The sequence below is a fragment of the Manis pentadactyla genome, chromosome 7 (assembly GCF_030020395.1).
Source record: "Manis pentadactyla isolate mManPen7 chromosome 7, mManPen7.hap1, whole genome shotgun sequence".
Classification (NCBI taxonomy): Eukaryota; Metazoa; Chordata; class Mammalia; order Pholidota; family Manidae; genus Manis; species Manis pentadactyla.
The window spans coordinates 25,875,662-25,902,954 of NC_080025.1; the positions used below are offsets into that span (position 1 = coordinate 25,875,662).

Below are 27,293 nucleotides of genomic sequence, written 5' to 3' on the forward strand. Positions count from 1 at the left end.
AAGGCTAAAGTCCAAGCTGTAATTTGCACATGAACTGTATGTTGAAAGCAGCCACAATGTACAAAAACGTGACAAGTAATCCAGATATTTTAAAAACCAGAGCTTGTTTGTCTCAGATTATATCCAGTCTCATTTGGAAGCTTTCTGATAAGCCTGTTACATGAAGCGTATTTCCCTCCTGCTGATAAGAAGCAGTTTGCAAATACCAATAAATTTCTTACGGAGCGAGTCTACTTGGCGATATTGGTTACTCCACAGTTTCCTATTACATTCATTGGTCTGAAAACTGAAAATAACTCATTTCACTAACTAAAATGTTCTTCCAAGTCTTTTCCCAGTTTTTCAAGTTTTAAATCAAAGGGAAGCTGGAATGTATTGCTTCTTGTCATCAGCAAGCATTTCAAAAAGAGGGTAATCAGCCAAAACCGAGAGTTCTTTGGTCATGTTGGTAACAGGCTCCCCCTTTGTTCTACACCCTTTCACAACCCTTTTTTTTCCAATTTTTCCAGTATGGCCTGGATTTTACAAACAGCCTCCCTCCTGGCCTGCCGGACAGAGTCCTGGCCCCCAGTTTCAACCGAATCCAGTTCCAAAAGTTCCTTGGTTAGCATTTCTTCCAGAAGCCAGTATGCTTTGTCTGTCTTTTTTCCTACAAACTCTTCTACTTCTTGCTCAAGATAGTGGACCTTCTCCAGCACATGTATGATTTTTTTAATACTTGGGAGAGTGCCTTCCTCTGAGGATGAGCACTCCTCCGGAACACGATCACCGTGGCCTGGATTGCTGGGATGCTCAGCGGTGGCGTTACCATACGGGTGAGGCTCAGCACTATACTGGACTGGGGAATCCAAAAGGCCGGAACTATCACTGCTCAGTCTTCCCGAGGGCTCGTACTGATGGACATTGCACGGGAAGCTGGGCCGGTTCACGCCTTGATCCGACTGGCTGTAAGGGTATGAGGGGTCCTTGGAGTGGGAGAGCAAAAAGGGGAAAAAACTGTTTAATGGGAATCCATCAACATCTGATTTGTTAGCCCACATCTTTCACCTGAACAGGAAGGCACATGTGAAGATTCCCCATGAATAAAACTCAACCTCCCTCCTTAATCATTTGAGAAAAACACAGCCCTAAAAAGATAAAAGGGAGTTGCCTGTCAAGGAAAAGGCATAGGATTCCCAAATATAATGGCTGGAATCTGCCCTGAAGCAGACCAGCACCATGAACACCTCATAATCTATCTTTAATACCTCACAATCCATGCAGTGACTTAATAGACAGAAATTGGTTCCCCCCACTGAAGAGTTAAAACCTTAAGACAGATCCTGAAAAGGAACCTAGCCACAAGCAAATGATGTTCAAGTTTGTGGTTTAACAAAACCATACAATTTCACACTGCTTTTGTCTTCTGCCCATAAATTGAGGTAATAAAATACAGTTTCTGATTCTGTTTAACATTCAGATAGTATTACAACCAACAGCAGATGAGCAATTTCTGTCTTTTAAAAAAGGATGTGAACCTAACCCTCTAAAAAAAAATTTTTTTTTTTAAGAAAAAGCTAAGAGGAAACAGGGCTAGGTAAAGCAATAGGTAGGAATCACCAACTTTTTGCAATTAGAAAAGTTCCATGTTGTGCGATCTTAACTGCCCAAACCTCAAAAGAACAACGTGGAAGGCCTCCCACCTTGGGCTGCTGAGGTGGTGAAGGCGGTGGCTGAGGAGACCCACTGCCAGGCCATGCTGAAGTGCTTCCGCTCACGTAGAGATTCCCAGGCGGCGCTGAGGGCGCAGCAGAGGGCCAGGGGTAACGGGCTCCCATGCCATAAGCACCAGGAGAAGCCCAGGAGTCCTCCTGTGGTCGTACAGCTGGTCCTGGTTGTGGGACACTACGATTACCATCCCCATAAGGATAGTGGGCCAGGGTCACTCCAGGGTTCTAGATCGACAGGAAGGAAATATGGTCATTGCTAAAAAAAACTTGAAAGAAAAAATGAAAATGTTCTAGTATAAACAGATTCTGAGATGCTTCCTCTCTGCTTACCAGAGTATACTTCAGCTGCTACTGGGCTACATTATAGTGTTTCTAACTGGTTATAATAGTTTCTCCAGCCTATAAAAACTTGGTTCCAAAGATACCAGGGTTAGATTTGGTGATGATAAGGAATACAGCCTAAAATTCAATGGCTGAAGCATAGCATAAGACTGTCCCATAGATACTATAAATAAGTGGACCCATATGCTCTAAGGAAGCACAAATAAAGACATATTAGAACTCCCCCTGAAGTGAAATAAACATGGTATTGCTCACTGAAAGTTAAAAAAAAAAGTAAATCCAACAGAAAACTGCTTACCTGTGAAGCAGGATACCCTGGAACCTGCCCCCTTAGAGGGGGTGCTTCAGTTTGGCAGTCCTGCTGGGAATACAGCCAGCGAGAGACTGGGGCTGGGCTGTTGCCAGGTGAACGGTAAGTGCCTGGAACCTCTGGGGAGTAAGGGGTCTGCGTATACCCAGGTGTGTAATAAGCCCCAGTGTATGAGGCAGTATTTGCCCCAGGACCACTGGGGTATGGTGGGCCATATGCTCCATTTGTGTAAGAATTCAAACTCTGTAAAAAAAGCAAAGTTGAGAGGAAAAAAAAGACGAATGAGTAGAAGAGCTGAAAAAATACCCAACACTGAAAACTTTGGGAAGAAATTAGTAACTAAGGAAAAGATGAAGTATCTATGAAGCATTCTCTCGCATACATTAAAATCATATACACTCAGATTGTCACCAGAGAGCCTGTCAAAACAATGGGGAGTACATGTGAGGAAAGCTGAGTGATAGCCTTAGAGCAGGGCCTTTCACACCTTCCACAAATACACCTCGCAACTGTAACAGCAGAAAGTTCCTACCCACCAACTGGGGGGGATTCTGGGAAACCTGGGAGAATGGCTGGAGAAAGAAAGAACCTTGAGATAAGAGAAAGAAAAAAGACTACAGAGAAGACCTAGGCTTTGTCTTTCACCTCCCTAAGCTGCAGTTTCTCCACCAGCAAAATGGAGATCATAAACTTACCCTGCAGGGTTATTGTGAAAACTAAATGAAATGACATATACAATGCTTAGTATAGTGTCTGGTACACAGCATGGTCAGAAAATGATAACAACTTGTAGTGCCTTTGTTAGTGTTATTATGACAAGGTCACAAAATGAGCCCAGATCTGACTCCAAAGCCCTGTTCTTTGTACTGTCCCACTCTGCCCCCAAATAATAGACAACAGAGACAAATTCCTCATATGTTGCTTATTGTAGTTTTAAAAATGTGAAATCCCCTACCCAGACTCTTACTGACACCCAGAATCCTCAGTTTGGTAATCCACACAACTTTAAAGCTAAACTCTAAATTTAAATGATTACCTTCATGTTTTCCATTAATTTCTATTTTACCTTTTTAAAATGGTAAAAACATAGAACCAAGTTCTCCTGGACTCATCTAAGACTATACAACCTTACCCATTTTAGGTAGAAGAATAAGAAAAGAATCCTGTGATGTCAACTGAACTTATTGTGGTGAACATTTCACAACATATACAAATATGGAATCAGTATTTGTATACCCGAAACTACTATAATGTTATATGTCCACTATATCTTAAAAAAAAAAAAAAAAAAGAATCTTGGTACCTTGTACAGCTGTTAATGACTCAAGAAAATGAAATTCAAGTTTGATTGCTAATCTAGCCTATCAAAAAATGGGATGGATTGAAGTGGGAGAGAGGTCATAATTCTGTGGAAAATAAATTCTTAACCATACTTTTATGGCAAGTGGATAAAAGACAAGCTATTATCACCACATGGCCAAAGAATTTCATGCAGGGACAGATGCGGCCAAGATCCAGAAGGGCATTTCCCTGAGCAGGACGATGAACTACCCCTTCGTTAGTATCAGTACAAGGCTGTTAAGGTCTTGTACCTACAGGCTGCTGGGCCCAAATAAAGACTCCATGAATACCACATGCACAGTTGGTGAATCGATAAAACATTACATTATTCAACTTCTAGAAATCCTTCCTAAGAAATTATTCCACTAGAAAAAAAGTTACAGGCATGAATTTGTTCCAACACAGCATTATTCATAACCACACAAAATTGTGAACAACCAAAATGCCCTGTATTAAATAATGGAATGATTTAATAGATGATGGGCTAGTCATTGCGGGAATTTTATTGTCTTAAAAATTCACTATTTAGAACTAACCAGATATTTCATGACATTAAATAATTATTTTTAGTATGATATTAAATTATTTGATTTAATTTTGATTTCAATTAATGATATTAAGAAATTTTTTTCTTTTAAGTTTTAATAATTGCATTGTGGTAATGTTTGTAAAACTTCCTTACATTTAAAGATACATATGTAGGTATTCATTTTATTTATTTTTTTATTGAAGTATCATTGATATACAATCTTATATTGGTTTTAAGTATACAACACAGTGGTCCAACAGTTACCCAATTATTAAATCCTCACCCCCACTACAGCAGTTACCATCTGTCAACATGGAAGATGTTACAAAATCACTGGCTATAGAACCATGCTGTTCTACCATCCCCGTGACCAACTTGTATTATGATTGAGAATTTTTGTGCCCCTTTATCCCCCTGACGCTCCCCACTCACCCACCCTATACCTAAGTATTTACAAGTGAAATACTATGATGTGTGGGATTCATTTCAAAATACTCCCAAGGATATATAGCTGAGACACAATAGCCATGTATTGATATTTGTAGAAGCTGAGATGGGTTCATGAGGTTATTGTGCTAGTCTCATTATTTTTTATTATGTTTGAAAATTTCCACAATTAAAAAAAAAGAGTTCCTGTTATTCACCCTGTAACATGGGAAGTGCATATGAGAAATGAAAACTCATAAAAAAGTGTATGTACATTAAGTTTAAAACTGCATTATCATAATAGGGAAAAGGCTGAAAACAAATTTCCCAAAATATGGGTATATTAGAAATGGGAGAATTAGAGTGTTTTTCCCCTTCTATTTTTCAAATTTTTAATGATAAGCTGTGTTACGTTTTATAGTAAAAATAAAAATTTATGCTATAAAAATGTCACGAAATCCAAAATGTGGCTAGAATCCAATGGACTTCTGGGACAGTAACTACTTCACCAGTGTTCAAGTACACTATTTTAATGAAAGGAAACTTGTGTCTAAACGTAGCAGGCTCTGACTTAAAGCTTATCAGCGGATATGGCAATGGATGAAATCTGAAACTGAGCAACTACAAGGAAAATTAAATAAAATCTCTGCCAGTCGAATTGCTATAAAAGTCTCACTCTAGATTGCACAAGACATCAAGAAACTAGAGCTCTTAAAACTCAGAGAAATTCCAACTGCTGCTCTTGTTCTAGATATAAATGTAGATATGACTTAGCATTCAAAAGTCAAAATTAATGTCACACCAGATGGCTCCTCACTGTAAGCTAAAGATCATCTACTGTGAAATAATTCTCTAAAAGTAGGCTTCACAGTTGATGGACTGTCCTGTAGATATAGAAACCCAGAAGAGAGAAGTGGCCCGGTCTCTCACCCAGAAAACAAGGCACTGCTCAATGGATTCCCTTCCCATTCGGTAGGTATATGAATAGCAAACAGCAGACACAATCCAAGCAAAACACCTATTTCCTCTAGCAATACCACAACTCCTCCCATTGTGCTTATTCTGAAAAACATGGAAGGATTCACCATAAAAGTACTCCAAGACTTCATAATTACTAGCAGTCCACATCAACTTGGACTTTTCTACTAATACTCATTTTTGGAATTATCAAATCTATTATCTTCTACTGGTTGCTTCCTCATATAATCTCTCCACTTCTAGAACTATTTCCATTTTTGTCTCACAGGACCTCCTGACCAGTTTTTAATAAGCTGTATTTTACAACCCAGTTTTCCTTGAAACTAAATGAAAAAGTGTTACAGGTTCTGACCAATGTCTTTTTTTATCTTGATTTCTCAATTCAAAACAGTATAAAGGACTTCAGTTTTCTTTGTTAGAGCATTTCTATTCTCAGTTGTTACAGCATTCCTCTTGCCAGGCACTCAGTGTTCTGTGGTGTAATCTCCCAGAAGCCATAAGAATATCTTCTTTTTTTATTTTTTTTAGATAATTATTTCTTATTGAAGGGTGGTTGACGCACAGTATTACAATACATTAGTTTCAAGTGTACAACACAGTGATAAAACATTTATATACATAATTCTAGGTTCCAGCTATCACCCTACCAAGCTGTTACAATATCTTGACTATATTCCTTATGCTATACATTACATCCCGGTTACTTATTTATTTTACCATTGGAAGTCTGTCCTTTTTTTTTTTTTTTTTTTTTGTGAGGGCATCTCTCATATTTATTGATCAAATGATTGTTAACGACAATAAAATTCTGTATAGGGGAGTCAATGCTCAATGCACAATCATTAATCCACCCCAAGCCTAATTTTCGTCAGTCTCCAATCTTCTGAGGCATAACAAACAAGTTCTTACATGGAGAACAAATTCTTACATAATGAATAAGTTACATAGTGAACAGTACAAGGGCAGTCATCACAGAAACTTTCGGTTTTGCTCATGCATTATGAACTATAAACAGTTCAAATATGAATACTCATTTGGTTTTTATACTTGATTTATATGTGGATACCACATTTCTCTCTTTATTATTATTATTTTTAATAAAATGCTGAAGTGGTAGGTAGATACAAGATAAAGGTAGAAAACATAGTTTAGTGTTGTAAGACAGCACATGTAGATGATCAGGTGTGTGCCTGTAGACTATGTGTTAATCCAAGCTAGACAAGGGCAATAAAACATCCACATATGCAGAAGATTTCTCTCAGAACAGGGGGGGTGAGGTTCTAAGCCTCACCTCTGTTGATCCCCAATTTCTCACCTGATGACCCCCCTGCGACTGTGCCTGTCTTAGGTTGTTCCTCCCTTGAGGAATCTTACCTGTCTCTGGCTAACCAGTCATCTTCCGGGGCCATACAGGGAAATGTAAAGTTGGTAAGTGAGAGAGAAGCCTTATTGTTTGAAATGGTTAGCTTTTTATTACTTTGCCTATTTATGCCCTGTAGCTTCTATGCCCAGCATTTGTCTTGAGGTATCTTTACCACTTGGAAGAATTATGATACTCGGTAAATTTGATATGAGGCACGAATTCTATTTAAGGGTTGTAATTAGGAAGGAAGAAGAAAAGCTATAGAAGTAACAGGTAGCAGAAAACATGGGAAGATTGATTATTTCTTTGACATATCTCCTTGTAGAGTAACTTCAGCATGTATAGGTTTTAAGCTACTACTTAAATTGCACACACACATTAACATAATAGGAGTATAGTTACATAACCAAAGCATATCTGTAATTACCAGCCATCTCCAGTGAAACCAAGAGAACCAGTTAGGCACCTTAGGCATTTGTGAAAACTTATCTATGATATGGTGGATATTGTCCAACTGAACTTGAACAGTCTGAGAGAAATCAGACAAATTAAAACAACCCATTCCTGGGGACTGTTCACATGCCATATGTTCTTTTAACAGTAAATAGTCTGTAGTTGTAATATTTTGGAGCGCTACAATTTGCACTTCTCCTAATTCTTGGTTGAGTTCCAACAGTATAGATCCAGTCAAATTTGTTGTTTTACTGTATGCACAGGCCAGCTTAGATATCTAAGAATATCTTCTTTATCAGAAAATCAATGTGAGAACATCCAATGCCTCCGGGCCATTAGGAGGGGCATGGGAAAACAGCTTTACAAAAGCAAGTTGCATTAATGACCAATGCTAGAATTTTAAACAAACTAAAAAACCATAATCATTACTAGAAAACCTCCAGTTTTATCAGACAAATAATTGCTTCCTGGATTTCAGACCTCTTCGTGAGTTCACACCTTCTTTTCCCAAGTACCCACCAGATCCACAGATCAGAGCTGCAATGTGCATATTTACAAAGGCACATGGAGTTGGGAATGTGTATCAGCCTTGCAGTTGCTAGAGATGTTGGCTAAGGATGAGCTGATAATCACATTTCAAAAATGTCTCAAACTTTATAAGGCTTCTGAGAAGCAGCTTGGCAGAACAGCAAAGAAAATAAAGGGGTCCTGGCCCAGATTCAGAGCCCTGATACAGGCCAAAGAGGAAGCAAATGCTTCTGGCTTCAGAAGACAGACTCCTTCCACCCCCAAAGTCCTTGATGGAAGTGCAGGGGTGAAGAGCAGGTAGGAAGCCATCTTAAAGAACTCAGAGTACCTCACCAACTCTGTCAACAGTCTGGTGAGACAGTATCTGCCTCTGTATGAGATGGCGTACAGCAGCCCATGCTCCAGGGATCATCCCACATGCTCCTCTCCACAATCCTCACTATTAGCTGAAGAACGGAGCTCTGGAAACTGAGGAATGCGGGGTTGCAAACACTGCCCCCAGTACGCACAAAGCACATAAACTGTGGTTTATCTAATCGACTCTGTGGTCGGTAAGAGGCCTTGCCAATAAGGACAGCTTCTACAGAAAAGGATGTAATTCCACACTTTTAGAAGAAAAATGCTTGGAATTATGTATTCTTGATTTTTCGAAGCTGTTTCCAGATTAGAAATGTTAACACTTATAAAACCCAGCAAAGAGAAGAATGACCGCGTGGCAAGGCTAACATGAGGCAGCAGCTAGAAAACAAATGATTGAAACCATTTCTTTTTTTTTTTTTTTCAAATGGAAACCAGCCATACTATATGCTACTACAGCCCTCTGTTCAGGTCAGAAGATGAGTGTGTAAGCTCCATGTGGTATTTCACCAGCAATACACACGTGCTAACCCCACACAGGTATATGTCTAGATGCCTTTGCGTTTGGAATCCAACAACTTGTATATTGTATTTAAAAGCTCTCTCCCATTATTGCTGTTGCTTTCAAAAGTCATTACTAAATTATAAGTGAATTTTTCTTGCATATATGTAACATATACATGTAACAAATTCCTTTACCTAAGGAGAGAAAACATCATGTCCTAAGAATAATCTTTACCAGTAAGATCAATTGATGAAATCAGAAAAATTAACACTGCTGAAAAAAATTGTGACTCATGACTGTATAAAGAATTTTGCCTTCCTCTTACATGAACTGTGAAAGTAATGCACACTACTCCCCAAACTGATTCATACCCAATCCCAATGAAAATCCCAGCTGGCTTTTGTGCTGAAATTGACAAGTTAATCAAAACTTTCATATGAAAATGCAAGTGACCCAAAATAGCCAAAACAATCTTGTAAAAGGAGAAAGGTGGAGGACTGAACTTCCTGATTTTAAAAATTACTACAAAGCTATAGTAATCAAAAGAACTTGGTACTGGCACAGGGCTAGACATACAGATTAATGGAACAGATCTGAAAATATAGAAGTAAATTCCTCCATTTGTGGTCAGTGGATTTTCAACAAGGGTACCAGGACAACTCAAAGGGAAAGTGTTGTCTTTTCCACAGATGGTGCTGAGATACTTGAATATCCATGTGTAAAAGAATGAAGCTGGATCCTACATCACACCATGTACAAAAATTAACTCAAATGCATCACAGACCTAAATGTAAGAACTAATATCATTACCAAAAAAGCCTCTTAGAAAAAAAGAGGAATAAATATTTGTGGCCTTAGCTTCAGCAATGGTTTCACAGGCATAACACTAAAAACAAGATCAATAAAAAAAATTACACCACAAAATTAAAAACACTTGTGCTTCTGGAGAAGAAAATTAATGACTATAGACTCTATAGCATCTTCCTACACTGATAGACAGTGACTGCAATGCAGGGGAGGGAGGACTTGATAATATGGGTGAATGTTGGAACCACAATGTTGTTCATGTGAAACCTTCATTAAGACTGTATATTAATGATACTTTAATAAAAAAAAACACTTGTGCTTCAAAGGACACCATCAAGAGAGTAGAAAGACAATCCACAGAATGAGAGAAAGTATTTGCAAATCATATATTTCATGACAGATTTTACCTAGAATACATCAAGAACACTTATAACTCAATAACAAGAAGACAAATAAATACCTCAATTTTAAAATGGGCACAGGATTTGAATAGACGTTTCTCCAAGTAAGATGTACAAATGGTTAATGAGCATATGAAAAGATGCTCAGTATCATTAGTAACCATCAGGGAAACGCAGACAAAACCACACTGAGATATCACTTCACACCCGCTGGGTGGCTAGTCACAAAAACAAATACGCTGGAAAAAAGTAAGTAAAGGGAAGAATATCGAAAATATAAACCCTTATTCATTGCTGATGGAATATAAATTGGTACAGCTGGTTTAGAAAACAGTTTGCCAGTTCCTCAAATTGTTAAACACAGTCACTGCATGACCCAGCATTTCCACTCCTACACATATAACCCAGGAGAAGTGAATGTGTGTGTCCACACAAAAATCAGTACACAAACAGCATTATTCATAACAGCCAAAACGTGGATAAAACTCAACTTTCTACCAACTGATGAATGGATAAAATAAATGTGGTATATCCACAGAAAGGGTTATTATTTGGCCATAGTAAGGCATGAAGTATCAATACATGCCCCAACACGGATGAACATTATGCTAAGTGGAAGAAGCAAATTACAAGATTCACCTATTGCATGAGTCCGCTTACATGAAATGCCCAGACTAGGCAAATGCACAAGGACAAGTAGATTAGAGGTTGCCAGAGGCTAGGCGGAGGGAAGAATGGGGTAACAGGTACATAGTTTCTAACTGGAGAGATTAAATGTTCTGGAATTAATGGTAACAGTTGCACAACCATAGGGATATAGTAAAAACAACTGACCTGCACACTTTGAAGGGCGAATTTTATGGTATATGGCCAAACCACAAGGATGTCACATACTAAGCAATAACAATGCCTGCTTCTCAGTGTTAGTCACAGGGATAAGGACAACACAAGTAAATGGAATTTTGTGATAAGTAGTCACATGATTTTTTCTTTACTTTGCATTCTACTATCTCTAATCAACTTTATCCTAAAGTTCATATATACATGGTCATTATGAAAAGCCACTTGCTTTTATGTTTTCCTTAATTAAAAATAAATCTTGCTCTAACTTTCTGCCCCAAAAATCCATCTTCAAGGATTCTATCAAGTTAATGAGAAAAAAAGGAACATAATTTTTTTAATTGGATTAACTATTCAGCCCTATTAAGAAACTTATTTCCATTATTTCAGCCTCCAAATCACTAGTATATTAGTCCAGAATTGAACATAGTATCTGACTACTTAAAACCTACCAGGAGAATTACATTAGTATAGTTTATAGTGATCTGAAAATTTACTTCTGCAGAGAACATCAGTTATAAAGAATTCTGATATGGAGGCTGTTTAAATGTAACTGCTTTGAAATTGCATAACTACAATCATGTAGTTATTTTTAAAAATTATCTGTATATAGAAATATGTTATCCAGATAGAAAAAATAATGAAAGAAAAGATGCATATACAACAGTCACTGCTTTATTATGGGTGCCTAACTTTTTAAACATTTTGTCATCAGTACAACAACCACTGTGAAAAGTAATCTGGCTCTATATGATAAAGATACATACTAAAACCCAACAATTCCAAACCTTAGGGAAATTCCTTTCTCATATGTGTGTAAAAAAGTGAAAATCAATGTTGAGTAAAACCAAGCTGCTGGAGAATGCTGCTATGAAATCTCTCATACCACGTTTAAATGCAGGTTAAACAATACTTTATAAATGCATATACAAGTAGTAACAGCATACAAACTCATATGAGATAAAGGTAACTTGTAGAAATGGAAAGAAGTGTTCTATGCTGCCTTGACTGTGTTTTATTTCCTTTGAAAAATCTGCAACAAATGTGGCAAACTTAAAAACTGACAAAGCTAGGGGCCTAATAAAAAGATGTACATATTTCCAAACTCTTTCAGTATGCTTGAAATATTTAAAGTTAAACATCTGCCATAAGAAATCAAAAATTTTGACACCAAAAACAAAGCAACAAAAGCAAAAATGAACAAGTGGGATGACATCAAACTTCTGCATAGCAAAGCACACCATCAGCAAAATAAAAAGGCAACCTACTGAATGGAAGAGAACGCTGCAAATCATATGTCTAATAAAGGGTTAATATCCTAAATATATAAAGAACTCATACAGCTCAATAACAAAATAACAATCCAATTTAAAAATGCTCAATCTGAACTGCCATTTTTCCAAAGAAGACACACAGATGGCCAAGAAGTACATGAAAAGATGCTCAACATCACTAATCCTCAGGGAAATGCAATTCAAAACCACAATGAGGTTATCACCTAATACCTGTTACAATGGCTAGTATCAAAAAGACAAGAAATAACAATTGTTGGTGAGGATGTGGAGAAAAGGGAGCCCTCATGCACTGTTGAGGGGAATGTAAATTGGTTCCACCAGGGAAACAGTATGGAGGTTCCTCAAAACTTAAAAAGAGAACTACCATATGATCCTGCACTGTCACTTCCGGTATATATCCAAAGGAAATGGAAATAGTAACTTGAAAACATCTCTGCACCCCCATATTCACTACAGCATTATTTACAATACCCAAGACATGGAAGCAACCTTAGGGTCCACTGATGATGAATGGATAAAAAAGATGTATATATAATGGGGTATTACTCAGCCATAAAAAAGGAAGTTTTGCCATTTGCAACAACATGGATGGCCCTTGAGGGCATTATGCTAAGTGAAATAAATCAGACAGAGACAAATACTGTATGATCTCACTTACAGGTGGAATCTTTAAAAAAAAAACAACTCATAGATATGGAGAACAGATTGGTGGTCACTAGAGGTGGGGGTGGGGGAGTAGGCAAATGGGTACAGGGAATCAAAAGGTACAAACTTCCAGTTATAAAATAAATAATCATGGGGATGTAATGTACAGCATGGGGACTAGATAAAAATACTGTATTGTACATTTGAAAGTTGCCAAGGGAGTAAAAATTAAAAGTTCTTATTATAAGAAAAAAATGTGTAACTGTGGTGATGGATGTTAACTAGATTTACTGTGGTGATCATTTTGCAATATATACAAATATCAAATAAGTATATTATATACCTGAAACTAACATAACCTTATATCTCAACTATATATTTAAAAAACCCAAATTTTAAAAAATAGGTACATTTTATGTTTGTTGTTTCCAGGTCCTGAGAAATAATCTATTATGCCTCAAGCTACCTTTGATATAGTAGTATTTGCCTAGGTTATTTGCATATCTCTGAGCTAAAATATTAATGTGATTAAGATAAGAGTCCACCAAACCCTCCTATATACACTGCTGGAGGGAAGGTAAATTGGTGCAACCCTTATAGAAAGCAATATGGAGGTTCCTCAAAAAACTAAAAATAGAAATACCATTTGACCCAATAATTCCACTCCTAGGAATTTACCCAAAGAAAACAATATCCCTGATTCAAAAAGACATATGCACCCCTACGTTTATTGCAGCACTATTTATAATAGCCAAGATATGGAAACAACCTAAGTGTCCATCAGTAGATGAATGGATAAAGAAGATGTGGTACACAATAGAATATTATTCAGCCATAAAAAGAAAAGAAATCCTCCCATTTGCAACAACATAGATGGATCTAGGGGTATTATGCTCAGTGAAATAAGCCAGGTGGAGAACGACAAGTACCAAATGATCTCACTGATTTGTGGAGTATAAAAACAAAGCAACAGAAGGAACAAAATAGCAGCAGACTCACAGACTCCAAGAAGGGACTAGTGGTTACCAGAGGAGGTGCTGGGGAGGGTGGTGGGAAGGGAGGGATAAGGGGAATAAGGGGCATTATGATAAGCAAACATAATGTAGGTAGGTCATCGGGAAGGCAGTATAGCACGGAGAAGACAAGGAATGACTCTATAGCATCTTACTACACTGATGCACTGTAGTGATTCCAATGGAGTGGTGGTGGGGGGACTTGATAACAGAGGTGAATGTTGAAACCATAATGTTGCTCATGTGAAACCTTCATAAGATTGTGTATCAATGATACCTTAATTAAGCTAAAAATTAAAAAAAAAAACAAAGCAAAACAGAAGGAACAAAATAGCAGCAGACTCACAGACTCCAAGAAGAAACTAGTTGGTTACCAAAGGAGAGGGGTTGGAGAGGGTGGGGGGTAGGGAAAAAGGGATTAAGGGGCACAATAATTCACAATTACAATATAGGTTGGTCATGGGGATGGTAGTATAGCACGGAGAACACAGTTAATGATTCTGTAACATCTTACTACGTTATGAACAGTAACCACACTGGAGGGGATGAGGAGTTGATAATATGGGTGAATGCTGAACCACTGTGTTGTGTATTTGAAACCAAAATAAGATTGTATATCAATGATACTGTAATAAAAAAAAAAAGTCCATTAAATAACAAAAACCCATACATGATTACAATGAAATCCCCATAGGTTTTGGAAATAGATTCATTAAAAAAAAAAATTGAGAAAGTCTGTCAATTTTAGACCATACCTGGCCTTGAATTTCCGGTCTTACAGGATATGTACTTGGGTAAGGAGCCCTAGGTCGGGCAGAATTCCAGTAGTTAGAATTGTAGCCAGAATATGGTGGCTGCTCCTAAGGAAAAAAAGGAAAATAAATTCACTTTTAATAACAATCCTAACATCATTCTGAAAAGCTGAGAGAAGCAGGTATGAATATAAAAAAAAGGAAAAAGTAAAGAATAATAGCATCCCATTATAAAATCATTCATTATTAAAGTCTCATTATTAAATTGATGAGGATATATCATTATAGTAAATCACATGCCCTAGAACAGAACAATTATTACTGTCTACAAACAAATATGAGTAAATGTGACAGTGTGCCAGTTCCAAATAAAGGATTTAGGAGTCAAATAGGAGCAACCTTTCTGCACTCCTGAGCTCCCATGAGACCTCCGTGAGACCAGCAAACCCATTACAGGAGCTGTGATTTCAGCCGCAATCCCAAAACAAGAAGACCCATCTGCAACCTGAACCCAACCTGGAGCCTCAAGAAGAGTCCGTACAGCGGACTCACAGAACACAAGCAAGAAATAAATGGTTAATGTTGTAGGCCACAACTCTTGCAGCTGCTTTTTACTACAGGAAAAGTCAACCAATGCAGTAATTAAATATCAAATTGGTAACAGAGCCACACAGAAAAAAGAATTACTTCAAATAACTTCAAAATCACATTATTTTGACTGTACATCTAGGAATTTGTCCATTTCATCTAAGTTGCCTAATTTATCAGTATACAGTTATTCATAGTATTCCACTGTAATCCTTTTTATTTCTGTAGTAACAGTAGTAATGTCCCTTTTTCATTTCTGATTCTAGTAATGTGAATTTTTTTTTTCTGGGTCAGTCTAGCTAAAGGTTCATTAGTTTTGCTGATCTTTTCAAGAGTAAGCACTTAGTTGCATTAATTTCCTCTACTGTTTACCTCTTCCTTACTAAATAATTTCCAGTTTTATTTTTATTATTTCCTTCCTCTGGCTTGCTGTAGTTTTATTTAGTTTGCTCTTCTTTTTCTGGAAAAATGGAAGATTAGGTTATTGATTTGAGATCATTCTTTATTGATATAGGCATTTATAGCTATAAATTTCCCTCTAAGCACTATACTACTTCAGCTGTGTCTCACAAGTTTTGGTATGTTGGGTCTTCATCTCAAAGTTTTTTTTTAAATTTCCCATTGATTTTTCTTCAGCCTGAGAGTTAAGAGTATCCTGTTTAATTTCCACATTTTTGTGAGTTTCCCCAAGTTTTTCCTGATATTAATCTCTAATTCCATTACATTATGGTTGAAGAACATACTAGGTATTATTTCTATCCTTTTGTATTTATTAAGACTTGTTCTATGGCCAACATGAGGTTTGTCCTGAGGAATGTCCCATGTGCGCTTGAGGAAAGTGTACATTCTGTGGTTGGTAGTGTTCTACAGATGTCTGTTAGGTCTAGTAATTATAGGGTCGTCCATACCTTCTATTTCCTTGTTGATCTTATGTCTAGTTGTTCTACCCATTATTGAAAAGTGGGATACTGACGTCTCTATTATCACTGAATTGTCTTTTTCTTCCTTTATTTCTGTAAGTTTTTCCTTCATGTTTTGGTATTTTGTTACTAGATGCATATGTATTTATAACTGTTGTATCTTCCTGATGAACTGATCTTTTTTCATGTCCCTCTTTATCCCTAGTCACATTTTTGTTTTAAAGTTTGTCTGATACTAGTATAGCCACTCCAGCTCTCTTCCAGTTACGTGTAGTTCTTTTTCCATCCTTTGACTTTCAAGCCATTTGTATCTATAAATCTGAAGCCTGTATCCTATAGACAGCCGAGAAGGAAAAACCTGCTCCTCCTATGGCTCTCTTACTCTCATACTGTCACACTCACAACACTTCTGGTACAGCTGGGTGGGGGTTTCCGCACACCAAACAATTCTGCACACAACCTAACTTAACTCTGACAGCATTGGATCCCACATTAAGTTAAGGGCTCAGTCCCATGAGACTGCTCCCCCTTTCAGATGTCACCTGCAAGTGGTAAGTCCCCAGGTTACCCACAACCTATGTCTGACTGGGCTTCAAATCAGAGATTCTATGACCTCCTCCCCCTTGGATATGATTATTTGCTAGTACAGCTCACAAAACTCTGGGAAACATTTACATTTACCAGTTTATTAAAGGATACGATAAAGGATATGGATGAATAGCCAGATGAAAAGATGCATGGGGCAAGGTCTGGGAGGGTCCCAAGCACAGGAGCTTCTGCCTCCATAGAGTTGGGGTACAGCACCCTCCCAGTGTGGGGATGTGTTCACCAACCAGGAAGCTCTCTGAACCCCATACTACTGGGATTTTTAAGGAGGCTTCCTCACACAGACAAGATCAATTATTAACTTCTTTTCCAGCCCCTATCTAGAGAATGGAGTCTGGGAAATTCCAAGCTCTTAATCATGACTTGACCTTTCTGGTGACCAGCCCATCCAGGAGCCTTCTAGGAGACCACCCAGAGTCAGCTCAATACAACAAAAGACACTGCTACTACCCAGGAAATTCCAAGGGATTTAGGAGCCCTGTGTGAGGAATGGGGGTCACAGACCCAATATTAAAACAAAAGATGTTTCTCATGTTCCACTTAAGAATTCACAAGCATTTCAGGGACCCAGGGCAGAAACCTCTATACAGTTTTTTTTTTCTATTACCTCACACAACATATAGTTCCATCTTTTTTTTCTTTATCCAGTCTGACAGTCTCTGGCTTTGGACTGTTGAATCCATTCACATGTAATGTTGTTATTGATAGAGTTGGACTGACATCTGCCGTTTGACCTCTGCTTTCTATATATCTCATGTCAATTTCTGGTTTTTTATTCCTCCTTTACTGCTTTTTTTTTGCATTAAGTAAATATTTTCTATGTAACATTTTAATTTCTTTAATGAAGTTGCTGTGTGTGTGTGTGTGTGTGTGTGTCTTTCCTTGACTGCATCTTGCTACTAAAGGACCACAAATTTCCAGCTGATTTCACTGTTGTTTTCAACAAGACCCTGGAACATAAAATGCTCCACAAACTGATCCAACCAGGTTTGGATTTCTTGGACAGGCCACTTCCCAAAGGCAGCGTTTGCGATTTGATCTGACCCAAAGGGCTCCTCCCAGCTATCCCCTCCCCCGGGTTCTCTCCAGCAAACTAGGTGGCCTACGGTTTAGTCTCAGGTCTCCAGTGACCTCCTAATCTCCTCCCAACTGCCTTTCACAAAAACCTGCAGTTTTTGATAACATCCTCAGGCTTCAGCTTCTTCACATTCTGTTGCAAATAAAGTCAGTTCCTTTGGGAAAAGGTTAGGGGCTACTAATCACAATATAGGTAGGTCACAGGGAAGGCAGTACAGCACGGAGAAGACAAGTAAGTACAAGTTATGAAATAAGTATTAAAAAAAAATAAGTGAGTTCCTTTCTACGCTGATGGACAGTGACTGCAATAGGGTTGGGGGGGACTTGATAATACCCGTGAATGTTGAAACCACAATGTTGTTCATGTGAAACCTTCGTAAGATTGTATATCAATGATACCTTAATTTTAAAAAAAAAGGTTAGGGATTACTTGTTTACAGCCTGCTTCTGCCTTCCAATAAAATGTCTGAGCGGCACTCTGCAGCTGGCCGGGAGCAGGGGTGTGCTTCTTCTTCTCAGACAGACATCCCTGCTCTGAGAGCCAAGCACGTGGGGTGGGGGAAGGGCAGTAGCCTCGGGCATTAGAGGCTAAGGAAAGGGTGAGTTGAGCCCCAGTGTGCACAGCAGTGCCCCGCAAAAGGTAGAGCCTCCATCCCATCAGCAGGGACTGGACGAGGAAGGGAATCACGCTACTTGGCCTCAGCAACAGCAGGTGCCAGCAAGCCAAGAATGCCAATTGGCTGTCCCGCCCTCCCAGGGTGAGAACCCCCGATGGGGAGCTGGGGGCAGAAGGAGCCCTATTTTCTTGGCTGCCCCAGACTGGAATGGCATTTCTGTCTCACCTAGTTGGGTGGGGGAGGGATGGTGCAGGTCTTGGTTCAAATACCACAGACTCTCACTGTTCTTGATGAGTTTGAGCAGATTTTCCAGAATAAATGTTTCTTCATTTGCTATATTCCCTAAGGCCATTTATAGAGACTTTAACTGGTTAAACCAACCAGTTTCACTGGGAACTGAGTCCAGAGAACTCCTCACACTGTCATGCCAGAACTGGAATCTGGCATTATTTTGAATTTATTTTATATGCTACTATAGGATTGTGCAAGTATTTGTAATTATCCTAATATCATTAGGAACAGAGATTTTTCACACAAGAGAAATAGAAAGAAATACAATCAACGAAACAAAAATAATCTCTAATGTTAAATTTGAATTAATATAAATAGGAACTCACTTATTTTTTTTTAATACTTATTTCATAACTCTACCCATTGAAGAGGCTTACAAACAATGACAACACAATAGCAATCAGCATGTCCCATAGCCGAATGTAACTTCTGGACCAGTTATTCAGCTATTGTAGCTCCAAACAGCAGTCTTATCACTGCTTGGTGATGCACGATTGGGAGTCTGCAAAAATTTCTCCTTTGCAACTAGCTAACTCTTTGGTCCTGTCCACACCGCAGGAGGGGGGAGAATGGCCTGGCTCCTTCCTGCTTGCCTGCTTTTCAAGGCCCTCAATGCCCTTGAACCTGGAAGGAGCAACAGAACAAAAGCCTCCACATTCTTCCAATTTTCCCAGAACCCCCTCAGAGGCACCTGCCCCTTCCCCTGAGTTTCAAGTTTCCAGGTTCTAACATCCCCGCTCTCAGAGCTCATGCTGCTTCTGGCTGCAGCTCTAGCTTCTGTTACTTCCGTTTCCTCTTTTTGCCATTTAAGACCTCCAATACCCAATATTAGTCCAACTGACTAATTTCCTGAATCAAATTCTTAAAAAAAAAAAACTAGTGTAGGTTCTGTTTTCCTGCCTGGATCCTGACATATACAGCTTCTAAATATAATTTTCCATTAAAAAAAAAATTAAGTTACCTAGGATCACAGAATGAGCCACTTGACTTAAAAAGGTGACTCCTTCATAGGGGTTTTTCTTCATTTGATTTTGACTGGTTTGGGTCTTGGAGACCGTGGCTCTGACATGTCCTCCAAACACTGGGAATTACCCTGCTAATAATAATCATAATAATCTCCCAGAGCACTGTATTCTTTCAAAAGCTTTAATGCATGTTCCCACCCACTAACCACTAAGCAAAATGATCTCCCTGAGACTGGAACATCAGAAAAAGAACAAAGAGGACACCTAACTTCAAAACTGTGAACCTGAAGCCCTAACCTGTCAATATCACACAGATTAAGCAAAAACATCACAACCTGTGAACACCATGTAAGACAGGAAAAGCTGTGTGAACTACAGAGGGGTAGCTGAGAGGGATGCTAATGTGTAAAATCTGACCCCATCTCTCAGTTAAGCTGAGAGTCTGATCAAATGAGGGGAAAAAATAATTTTTATTTTTAAAAATTAAAAATTTTTAAATCAAGGTTTCTTAAAGGAATGGTTGATTGTATGTGTGAAAATATACACAAAATAAGCCTGGCACATCTTGCACCAGAAATCAAGGAAGCTCTCAAGTACCAATGCATCATGTCAAAGGACTTAAAAGCCAAGAGGGGGCTACCACTGGCATAATATGGGATTATTTAATCAATAAAAGGAATGCACTATTGAGACACATTTAAAATATTGACTATATATGTGTATGAACACATATATGTGCTATGCAAATGAGCTCAGAATGATACTAAAAAAAAGAGATTCAGTTCCTTTTCTGCAATTTTAAGGGGTTTAGAGATGAATGGAAATTAAACTTTCCATCTTATCCTAGAAGTCTTTTTTTTTAAAGGGTCAATATCTATACCTTAACAATGGTTACATGACTGTATGCATGTCCAAACTCACAGAACTATATCTTTAGAAAGGTAAGACTTACCGTATGTAAATACACCATAATCTTTTAATGAAAAAAAAGCCCTCAGTGAAAATCATTAATTGTATGAAGTCTTAACAAAAAAGATTGTCTTTACTTCATTTTTCTCCCTCCTTTTGAACAAAATGGAACAAATGCTAAAAATATTCCCAGTAATGATGAAAGTCTGCAGCTCAAGGCCCTCCTAACAGGACACTAGTTCTATGAAATAGCTTGGTCTCACAAGAAGCTGATCTCTGTTCTAGAAACCAAGTTGCCAATTTTACCACATACCCAACTCTTTCCAGACTTTTTATTTGTTGTCTGAAACTAGCTAGACAAAGGTGATGAAAGAAGAGCAAACTAGACCAAGCCGACAAAAAGATTTTTCCAAGTGGTAATAATGTGAATTAAAGTTTTTGTGGCAAAGAAATTCCATTAAAAGTATGCAAGAAGATAATAAATTCACTTACTTTCTTCTCTTTTGAGAAGAAATACCTAAACCGTGGATGAAGGCTGGAGTCAACTCCTTTCACATTTATCTTAGAACTAACCAGTTTTGTGAAAAGTGGATATATAGTTAAATATACAAAGTTGAGACAGGGACCGTGGGTGTAGTCAGAGTAGGGTGAGGGCCTCTGGAAAAAATAAGGCAGGATATTTGCAGTCAGAGCAATGTAACTACATGCAAGGAAACCCCCTACTAAAACTCTGTTAACATTCAGCTCTAGAGTCATTCTTCAGTGAGATCAGTTGGTGTACCCCAGATAAAAAAGAGTAGCAAATGTTTATTTTATGCTAATCATTTATAAACATGTGTAAGATCCACTTTAACATGCTAAAAGGCCCAGGCCTACGTGCTGTCTTTCCTCCTCCAGATCTGATTAAGTGATTTTGCAAACCGGGTAAACTAATTTAGCATGCAAGCCCAGCCATAACACAGTAAAAGGCAAGAAGGATTCCACCTTACAGATAAAGACTGCACTTAACTTACTCTTTAGCAAACAATGCCTCAGTCCACCTTGGGCGCTGAGCAGGTAGCCTTGTTTCATCTGCTGGCAGACCAAGATGCTGCTATCTCCAGGAGAAATCAACAGAGCAGGAGGTTACTTGTATCAAGTTAATTGTAAATATCCTAGGACCACTGAGTAAGTCCACACCCCTAAGCTTTTTTTTCATGTTCTGAAAAAATCCTCATCTGCCTATAAACCCCTAGACAACGCACCACCCCAGACTCTCTTGTCCCCTCCTGGCCTGAGCTGGGAGCTCTGTCGTTTCATTTTATCTCTAAATAAAAGCCTGTACCTTGCTCTCCTACCTTGAGTGTTTGTGAAGCTCATTCTTCGGCTTCCTGAACAAGATCCCTAGGATCAAAGTCACTTAGGAACATGCCTCCAAAAATAACCGCAGGCCCACCATCCTAAAAAGCACTTTATGCCCGTGTTGACCATCATCACCTGATTTTTGTTTCCAGTCCCATTTGGGTCTCTTCCATGCTCTCTACAATTTCCCTCTCCCCTATCACCTGTTTCAAACATTTACCAGCGAGGTAATATCCCAGCTTATCCCATCCCACTTCCTTTGCCCTCAATGACCTAGCTTTCTATTGCACCAAAAAAGGGCACCAAGAGCTATGAATTCCTTAATGTGCCTCTCCTATGTTCCTCCAACCCCAAACTGGGGTTTCTGCCCCTCTAGCTAAGACCAGGTTTCTCAGCCCTTCCTCACCTCTGAATCCCTACTCCCAGCCAATTCCACCTTTCTGCTCACATCTTTTTTCTCAGTCTAGTAGGTTGCTCTCTTCTGCTTACAAACATACTCAGACCACCTAATCCTAAAAATTCGTCCCTCTATCCTGATTCCCAATCCAGTGACCACTTTCTCATTTACAAGCAAATTTCTGGAAGTATAGTTGATGCTAGTTATCTTCTCCAAACCTCCCATTCATTATTTTAACACTATTTTAAACTCCTATCACTGAGCTAAAATCAACAGTATCTTTTTAACTGCCAAATCCAACAGCTTCTTTTTCAGTTCTCCTATCAGTTTCCTGCAAAGTAATGGTGCCCTTGCTTGGTTTGTATTGCACGACTTGCCTGATTTTCCTACTTTCTGAGTAATCTCTCTCATTGTTTTCTTTTGGATCCTTCATCTCAGTTACCTATTCTAGACTCTCAAATATCTCCCCTGGCAACACTGCCCAGCTTGGTAATTTAGTGAGGTTTATAGTTGATGATTCTCAGACCACTGCCCATCCCCATCTCCCTCCTGAGGCCCACATTTATTGCTCCATTCCCAGAGACATCTCCTGGATGCCAAAAAGACTCTAAAATTCCACACCAAAAACAAAAACAGAATTTTGAGTCCAGAGTAAAACATGGATGAGACTATTTACCATCATGTCTACTCTTTAAGTAAACTTTGAACTTCAATCTTAACATTCCTAGACAATATATGATATATTTTCACTGAAAGTCTATACAAATTTAAACTGACTTAACTTCACAGCCATATTCTTATAAAAATGTATCTTTAAGACATTTAATTCTTGTTCTATAACTTAAAGCCAATGAAAAGTCCATTGTAAACAATAAAATTATACAAATCATGACAGAAAAAAAAAAAAGAGAATCACAAACTTCTCTCTAATCATTCACATACACTGCATCCAGAGCTTGGCATGTAGTAACCACAGTGACTAAGTGGTTTCCAGCAGAAATGAAATAAGGGCAGCACATAAACCCTTTGTATTTCATATATTTTAAAACTCTTCTATTAACCAATTTCTAGTCCTTCTGGTACAAAAAAACTAAACCACATCTTTCCATAAAAACCTGTCCCTCTCCCTTTTTATTTCTATGAAACCTTTATTCCTATAACATACTAAAATTTCAGGATCACCTCTTTCTCCAGCATCCCTCACTTCCAACTGATATATACCTTTAAATCTATGCAACTGGTTTTGAAATACATCCACATAAATAAGATCAATGTGCTAAAGCAAATGCTAACAGATGCTAATTTTACAAATCTAGGTGGTGCATATATGGATATTCACTGTGCAAGTCTTCCAACTTTTCTGTATGTTTGAAAATTTTTATAATAAAATATTGAAAAGAACCTGCCTATGTTTAAATATTGTTCAGGTGCCTGCCTGCCCTTTCTACCTCTCTTTGGAACTATCCCAGGAGCATAACTGTTCTGTCTCCCCATTTCCCCACTGCAATCCTCCTCCTAGATGGCTCCCAAAGATCCTGCCTCCTGGCAGACACCCCTTGTGCAGCTGCCTTCCACACTGTACCAGGCTTGGTCTCTAAGACCAACAGTTCAGGGCAGAAGTGATGGTGTATCACTTCCGAGATTAGGTATAAGAGACTGCAGCTCCCAACTGCTGTCTCAGCCCCGCTCTCCCCCAGTGACTAGTTCTGGGGGAAACATGTGCAGCACTAGGGACCTTGTTCAAATGCACATTCTGAGTCAGCAGGTCTGAGGCCAAGCCTGGGATACAGCATTTCCAACAAGCTCCCAGATGATGAAGCTGCCGCTGATTTGGGATCAACGCTGCCAGTATAGCTAACAAGGTAAGAAAAAAAAAACAGGAGAGATAGACTTCCTTTTTTTTTTTCTCTTTTAGTCCCATATTTAAATGTTAATATAGTCAAGTCTTTGTAGTGTTTCAGTGCAGCATCATCTCAGTACTGGAAATTCTATTATATAGAGAGCGGCGCTTCTCAAACACAAACTTCGTATGAATCACCTAGGGAGCTTATTAAGCGCAGCAGTACACCTGGAGCAGGAGAGACTCTGCTTGTCTAACAGACGACACTGAAGCTTCTGGTCCATGGACTACACTTTCCGAGTAGTAAGGGTTTAGAAGGCGCCTATATATAGTTTGACATATGTTATATAAAAATGAAAAGCTTACATGTCAGAAACCACAATAAAGTTAAAAGACAACAGACTTGGAAAAGAATATTTGCAACGTCTGTGACAACATGCATCGTTTGTATTAATTTCTACTGCTGCCTAAGAAATTACCATCCTATTACGTTTCTGGTTTCAAAAACATCAACCTGAAAAATAAACTGAAATGGTTTGCAAATGCTCATTCCACGTTCCAGCTTTATCTACAACTCCCCAGAACCATCAGCCACCCCATGTGCACACCTGTACCCCAACCACACCTTACGACTCCCTACACAACATTATAATCTCCACTACTCTAATCCCACCCTCAAAGCACCTTTTGTTTTGATAATACAGCAAGCCCAAGGACAGTCATTAGCCTAGACATCCTAGTTCCCTTTAATCCAGTTTGCCTATTTATAGGCCACGCATTTCATTCCTCTACTCCACTGTCGGATTAAGACAGAAAATATGGGTCTCTCTCCACAATTAAACTCTTAGTACCACGTTTTTTCTCATACAATTTTTTAAAGAAAGAGGTAACGTACCATAAAACTCCCTCGTTCAAAGTGTACAATTCAATGGCTTTTAATATATTCAAAGTTGTGCAATCATCAGCACTAATTTCAGAATATTTTCATCACCCCAAAAAGAAACCCCAGCCCTTTATCTGTCATTCCCAAAGTCCCCAGTCCCCCGGCAACCACTAATCTTTCTGTGGACATTTCATGTAAATGGAATCATACAATATGTGGTCTTGACTGGCTTTGTTCACGCAGCATGATGTCTGCAAGGTTCACCTTTGCAAACTGATATATTATAAAATATATCAGTACTTTACTCCTTTCTGTGGCTTAATAATTTTATTGTATGAATACCATATTTTATCTATTCATCAGTTGATGGACATTTTGGGTTATTTCCACTTTTGGCTATTAAGAATAATGCTTCTGTGAACATGAGTGCACAAGTGTTTATGTGGACATGTTTTCAGTCCTCAGGTACAAATGTATAGCAGGCTTGCTGAGTAATATGCTAACTCCATGCTTGTTTTGAGGAACTGCCAGACTATTTTCTAAGCCACTGAACCATTTTACACCCCTACCAGTAATGTATAGACATTTCACTATTACATTTTCAACCAATGAGGATGTAATAATTCTTGAAGGAAAAGAGAGGTGTGCCTCCCATGGTATAATGATAATCCTCTAAGAAAACTGTATTTATAAAACAAATATATTTCCAGCAGGAATACGCAGAATTAAATGTGGTAGGACTGAGTATACAGGTTTCCCCTGCTATCAGTAAGTACAGCGTTCCTACGAAACCTTCGGAAAGCTGAAATGGCATAAAGCGAATAAGCAATTACCATTAATTTTCATTTGTTTTTTAGTGTTCCCAGACCCAAAAAATAACCTCTCTTAGGTTTTTCTGATACGGTAGGACACATCTTACTAACGGGTGTTACGCTGCTAACAAAATAAATCTAGATAAAAGCACAGATGCTCACAGACACGATTCAAAGCTCTAACAGCTTGATGCCTGAGATGCTGAGCGTGGTTCAAGGGAGGAAGCTTGGCGGGGCCACTACCGCTGTCGCGGGTGGGCTCTCCCTCTAACACCCCGCCCCAAGATAAACGCTGGCCGCTATTTTCGCTTTCTGCAAAAGCCAAAATCCTCTTCGGATTTCTGATTAGCAAAAACAAGAACTAACATAGGTCTTTAGTAAAAGCAAAGTGGCATAACGCGAACTTCCGAAAAGCGGAGGATACCTGTATAGAGCAAGTGCATTAACCTCTCAGAACCAAATGTTCTTTAATCCTAAAATAGGGTCTGCTGTAATGACATTTACATTGCAGTCCCCGTGAAGATTAAATAAAACAATCCATGAACAGGTGCTTTCCGACACGGATTATTCGTGATTCAATCCCGGGTGAAGCATCTGGGGCAAAGGGCTAAACGCCCAGATCCCTCCCCTTCCTCCACTGGTCCTTCCGCGCTGGAGGGGCTGCTGAGTGACGGCGGGGGCTGCAGCCACCTCCCTTCTCGGGGAGAGCTGGCCTGACCAGCCACGCAGGATAAATTGCTAGAGCTCGAAAAGCAGCGCCGGGTCACTTCAGACAACATCGTTCCAAGGCAAGATTCCGCAGCTTGCCACTTAGCCTAGCAAGTCAGCGCAGAATCGTTTTTCCTCTTTTAATGTCAAGAAACATTTATTATGGTCGAAGCAGAAAAGGAGCAAAGAGAACACGAGCGTGCCACCCCCCCCACCCCATCCCAGCGTCTGTCCCTAAAACCCTCCCAGAAGGAAAACAAATATAAACCCGATCCATTACGAACTCTGAAGATCTATCGATCTCCATGACCCTCACCCCGAAGGACTCCCCTATCGGATCCCGCTGGGACAGACGACAAAGCTTACCTGGTGGCTTCCTCCACCTCGGCCCGGCTCCGACCAGGCGCCCGCAGAGGGATAGTAACCATCGCCTCCTCCGCCTTCGCCCGGCCAGGTGGTCTCCGCCGGGCCGCCCCCGCGCACCCGCCAGGAAACGGGAGGCTGGGGAGGTTCAGGGCGAGGAGGATATAACTGCGGGGGTGCGTGCATGGGCACATCCCCACCCCCAGGCCCGTAGTAACGGCCATAGGACGGACCATCACTGGGGCCATAGCCCGAGCGCCTCAAGGCCGACATGGGTTCTGCTGCCCCGAGGCGCTTCCCGCCCCCCCCCACGGCTGGCCCACTGCGCAGGCGCCTGCAGGAGAGAGGAAATGGATGGCTGCGAAAGGGGTTGGCCGCCCAC

General features: G+C 39.3%; 1 protein-coding gene across 2 annotated transcripts; it reads right to left on the reverse strand.

Moving 5' to 3' along the window:
• On the reverse strand, positions 1–27,253 carry BAG4 (BAG cochaperone 4). Of its 2 annotated transcripts, XM_036932194.2 has the most exons (5): positions 26,915–27,253; positions 14,598–14,702; positions 2,350–2,604; positions 1,683–1,934; positions 1–965 (listed from the first exon to the last, which is right to left on the reverse strand). In XM_036932194.2, the coding sequence occupies exons 1-5, from the start codon at positions 27,182–27,184 to the stop codon at positions 480–482; spliced, it is 1,368 nt and encodes a 455-aa protein (XP_036788089.1). In that variant the 5' UTR covers positions 27,185–27,253; the 3' UTR covers positions 1–479. The 2 variants fall into 2 exon arrangements, with proteins under 2 accessions (XP_036788089.1, XP_036788090.1); XM_036932195.2 differs by lacking the exon at positions 14,598–14,702 and having other exon boundaries at positions 26,915–27,245.
• Between the last annotated feature and the right edge of the window lie 40 nt (positions 27,254–27,293).